The 5191-nt window shown below is 34.3% G+C and overlaps 1 protein-coding gene across 1 annotated transcript; it reads right to left on the minus strand.

Annotated features, from left to right (window-relative positions):
• Positions 1 to 2200: 2200 nt before the first annotated feature.
• Positions 2201 to 4968, minus strand: LOC112515149 (probable inactive 2-oxoglutarate-dependent dioxygenase AOP2). Its single transcript, XM_025121826.1, has 3 exons — positions 4601 to 4968; positions 2998 to 3325; positions 2201 to 2443 (listed from the first exon to the last, which is right to left on the minus strand). The coding sequence occupies exons 1-3, from the start codon at positions 4966 to 4968 to the stop codon at positions 2201 to 2203; spliced, it is 939 nt and encodes a 312-aa protein (XP_024977594.1).
• Between the last annotated feature and the right edge of the window lie 223 nt (positions 4969 to 5191).

The raw sequence follows: 5191 nt of genomic DNA on the forward strand, positions 1-5191 counted from the left end.
AATTTACTTGTAATATTGAGTTTTAAGTAATATGCATTAATAAACAGTACTTTACGCATAAAAAGTGGTTTTTAAGAGTTTTTGTCAAATGATTTATAATATAGAATATATTTTTTTATATAATTTAATTTAAGTTTAATAATAAAACAATTTATTTTCGGTTTAATATTATAAATTTTATAAAGATAATAATTAAGTATTCTGTTAGAATTTAATGATTATACTAATTATAGTTTAGATTTTTTATATTTAAAATGAGATGTTTATCCTGTATTTGATTGTGTTTATCTGCAGTTAGTTACACGAATTCAGATATAGGATGAAATCGGATARGAATGAAATCGTTTAGGGATGAACGAGTTTAAGAGTTTTAGCCAAATGCTTTATAAGATAATACATATTATAATTGAATTTAAGTTTAATGACGAAGTAATTTGTTTTTTGGTTTAATAATATAATTTTTATAAAGATAATAACTAACTATTCTGTTATAACTCAATAATTATTCTAATTATATTTTAAATATATTTAAAATGACAATTGTATTATGTATTTGATTATATTTATCTACTAAACACACGAATTCAAATATGGAGCTTAATAAGTTGTACTTATGCAAAATTTACTTATAAACATTCCGAATCAGCCAAGACCACGCCTTCCTCTTCCGAATCAGCCAAAAAGATTCCGAATGCAAAACATGTAAGCATACCCACCTCACGTATAAAGAGTTCCTACGCGAAAGGATATCCCATATATGTTTCGTTATCAAAGTACGGTTCCATAAAGACAATTTCTTTAAACCCAAGTCGCCACGTGGAGTCGGTTTGCAAACTTCATCCCATGCAATCCGACACCGTCCCCTTGAATCACATGGATGGCTGTTCTGGGTGGACGGACAAGGGTGAGCCGTAAACCCGGAGAATGCCGGTGATAATGGAACCTTTAAGTATGGGACAATTTATGATATTTGGTAATTATTTCAAAGGGGTTTTTGAAACAAGTTTGCATATTATTAGGGTATTTATTTGTTATTATGTATGATTCGTGCACGAAAACCCTGAACTCGCCAAGCTCTATAAAGCTGGCTATTAGTATGCATCTCATGAGCATGAGGTTTAAGGGTAGACAAGAGGAAGGGTATTTCCTAGTGAGTTATATTTCTATTGAGTAAGTATCATATTCTCGGATGGTTAGACTTTATATCTGAACATATTTTGTAACATAACTCGGTATACGATGGGTGAGCGTTGAGTTACTATTTGCATTTATATTTTGAAGACTTTCGTTATATCAGGGTTTTATTACCCGTTATGTTTGGGTTATTTAATGTTATTTAATGAGGATAATATGGCACAACTCACGATAAAAATGAGGGTGTTACATGCAAGTTCCACAAAAAGCCATGTACAGTGTTGGAAAAGTCTTATGGATCTTGGAATGCAACCTAAGGTCGTGAATCTACAAAGACTAAACCATGCGAGTTTGGTCGCAGTTCTGTTCAACATAAATTTTCAACACTTAGGGGCCGTTTACTAAATGTTTATCTGGTAAGCGCTTACTAAGTAATTTTTCTTACCGGATAAACATGACAAGGGTAAAAAATCTTACTCGGTAAGAGCAATGATGAAGATGAAGAGTCTTACTCGGTAAGTAAGAGTGATAACTCTTACCAAGGTAAGCGCTTACCGGGTAAATAAATTACAGTGTTGACTTCTAATGATAAACACTTACCGGGTAAACATTTAGGTAAACGGTCCATTAAAACCATATATCTCTTTAATTAAAAATAAAACTCACTCCAAAAATAATAATTTTTATTAATTAATTCCATAAAGTTACAAACAAGTACGGATAACATGGATTGGATCTTATTTTCAGTATACGTGAATACATTATTATACTTAGTGGAAGGTTCAAATAAGAAGGTTAAATATCATTAGAAGATAAGAATAAAAGACATGTGAATCAATGAAAAAATTCATTTGAATATGCACATGTGATTCATACGAATAATCTATAACGTCGGTTCACATATGCTTCTTCAAATAGGTTTCTTTGAATTTTTTCAATGATTCACATATGAATCTTCCATTAAGCTTTTCAAGATATCTACCCTTCTTAATTGAACCGATCCCTTTATCATACCATGTATCGTATTATTGAAGTAAAACGCATTTTCTTTGGTCTCGGGAGTGTCTCAAACTCCACAAAACACTTTTATGGCTCTCTCATCCACGTAAAGTGGAGATTTAGAATGATGACCAATAAACTCGAGATGATTGAACGGCTTGAATCTTAATGGATGTTCTTCGTCAACAAGTTCTTCTGGTATTTCTGTAATCCCTTTCTTAAACGTGAATAAAGCTATCGAGTATCTGTCTTCTTGCCCGTTCATCATCACTCGATGACGAGTACTTCTCAATCGGCCATTGCTCCATGCCTACTTACAGAAACACAAAATACACATAATAACATTTTTCTACAGATTCTCTAAAATTAGGGGTGCTTGGGACTGCTTATTTAAAGTGCTTCTTAACTTATATCTAATGACGATGCTTTTGAGCGTCTTAACAAGTTTTGGAAGACAATTTGAAAGAAAAAACGTCGTATTATTATATGATATTATTTGAAAAAGTTTATTGTAAAAACCTAAATCCTATAAGAAGATACGTTTACAAGAGACTTCTCAAAATTGTCATACAAAAAAGCTAATAAGACACTTTATTTCAAGAATGTCTAAAAAAGACTTGTTAAATTCCCAAAACGTGATAAAATCTTATTGTAATAGTTTTCCATATGACACATAATTGTTTGGTTCTATAAACTTAAGTCTTATAAAACCAATTTTAGACATTTTGGCGTCCTATAAACCAGATTTTATCAAATATATATATATATATATATATATATATATATTTGTTGCCAATTTCATTTACAGTACTTGTTTTGTCATAAATTTTGAAATTAACATAGTAGATAATACAGTAACGTTACCATGAATATATCGCTTGCCATGACAACGAAGGACGAGGGTAAGAATTCAACAGTTACCCACTTGTCATCCTTGGTTTGAACTTCCAACCCGTTCACGTGGTTTTGGCTAAGTATGGTAAAGAAGCTCTTATCTGTATGAATCGCTGTCGTTGCTACGTTTGACTCGCCTGTTTTTGCAGGTTTGTATTTATTTACTCTAAGAAGATAGGTCATTGATGATCTGTTATAGGATTCGTAATATTTCTCTACTCCATAGCTTTGAAACACCATTCGCTTCACCATAGCTTCCAGTTCCGAGACCAGATTCGCATAGGAATTTATATTTTCACTGAAAAATATACAGTAAAATAGAATTATAAATACTTACTGACAATATGTAACCTAACAAGTTCTATATGTACGAATTTTAGTTGGACAACCTAATAATGATACTAGAAATTAAATCGTCCTATTTGAGCATCTTTAGAATGGGACGCTTTCTGAGCGAGTTTCGTAAAAAAAAAAGTGGGACCCATAAAACCTTGTCTGTAACTGTGCAAGCAAAAATGTGTTTTTTGTTTTTGTTTTATTGAGGTCATGTGGGCCGATAAGTTTCCAAAACGTTTTAAATAAGCACCATTGTGGATGCTCTTAACAGTTTTATATGTGTCGTATATATGAAAGACAAACATGACATTTTTTTTGTTTAACTTAATAAGTTTTTTTTTATTAATCTGGATATCCAACCAGCTATGCAGGCTGACTAATCCCAGGACGACCACCTGCTTTGCAGATATCCCGGAGTCACCGCATTCGAACCTCCGCGGCCAGGGGATTTTTGTTTTTCCTTGGATTTGAACCTGGAACCTCCTAGTATTTTTGACCTTTGGAGTCAGGCTCAAACCAATCAGGCACCACCCTCCCTTGTGGTTTAACCTAATAAGTTTTACTTTTTGTGTTCTATGACTTTGTCAGAAATTTGTCAATAGAACTTGTTATTTCTCATGCACGGTCGAATCGACGCAGGACCTATGGGGTTCCATGCATCAGCTCAACCGATTTTCGCAAGTACAAACTTTTTTTGGGGTATGAAAGGTGCACACGTTAAACTTTGAGGGGTGCTCTAGGATTTTATACATAAAATACAAGGACATCAACCAAAAACCAAAAAAGTTTCTCGAAATCAACCAAAAAACCGAAAAACCCATGTCACGATCAACTACAAAACCAAAAAGTCCATCGAAATCAATCCAAAAACCGGAAAAAAAATCTCTGGAAGCAATGGAATTCGGCTAAAAGAACATCGGGTTTACACCTAAGATGTAGTCTTGCATGTGTCTTCCTCAAAAGATCGATTGAAAAAAAATGGAATTTGGCTAAAAGAATGGAATTCCGCTAAAAGAACATCGAGTATCTTCCTCAAAAGATCGATTCCATTGGGAAAAATGTATTTTATTCCCCGAATCGACACAATTGACTTTTTCCGGGTCAAACTGTTTTTACTATTCCACACAGTATCAAACCGACACTACTTTACGAGGCCTTTGTGCACCTTATAGGTGCATCTGCTCGACACAATGGCAGAATCCGACCTTAACTAACGACCAAACGTAACCGTAAGTACCTGAAATCGCGGTTTCCGGAAGGCCACATACGGTTTGCAAAGTGTTGAACATGATCAAAACTTGTAGCATTCTCGATTCCCAAACTTTCAAAAAGTGGACGAGTATGATTCGGACCCAAATAGCCATAAAAAGGCGTATCAGAAGTGTTCTTGATCTTGGTTTCTGTGGGAAGCTCAAATAGGGTTTCTAATGAATCAAACACCTCCTTGTTCAGCTCTTTAGAAACCCTTTCATATATCGCCATGAAACAGCCATACTCTTCAAGGGCACGTGTCACCTTCTCGCATGTCACCATCCAACCTTCACTTCCCACCTGCAAATCGTCCATGTTGATTACAGGAAGCCTGGGTTGTGATACAGAAACCATCGTTCTTGTTTGATAGAGAGAGAGTAGAGAGAGAGAGAGAGAGAGAGAGAGAGAGGAAACTTTGTGCTTTTATTGACTCGAGATTCAGAAGACAACAAAGTTGTATCCTTTCGATCTTTTGCTGTTATGAAATGGTAGTGAGTGGAAGCTTGTTTTTGAAGACGGCTCAAACGATAAGACCATCGAAATCGTTTCCTAAGAGCATATCGAATGATTCTGCAAA

This window comes from Cynara cardunculus, assembly GCF_001531365.2.
Source record: "Cynara cardunculus var. scolymus isolate 2C chromosome LG 7, CcrdV1, whole genome shotgun sequence".
In the NCBI taxonomy this organism is placed as follows: domain Eukaryota; kingdom Viridiplantae; phylum Streptophyta; class Magnoliopsida; order Asterales; family Asteraceae; genus Cynara; species Cynara cardunculus.

What these genes read in the sequence shown, in the direction of transcription:
- LOC112515149 (XM_025121826.1), bottom strand. Translation starts at nt 4,968, where the DNA reads ATGGTTTCTGTATCACAACCCAGGCTTCCTGTAATCAACATGGACGAT. An exon ending in TCCGGAAACCGCGATTTCAG is followed by an intron (nt 3,326 to 4,600) that starts GTACTTACGGTT and finishes TATATTTTTCAG; the next exon opens with TGAAAATATAAATTCCTATG. An exon ending in TGGCAAGCGATATATTCATG is followed by an intron (nt 2,444 to 2,997) that starts GTAACGTTACTG and finishes TTCTGTAAGTAG; the next exon opens with GCATGGAGCAATGGCCGATT.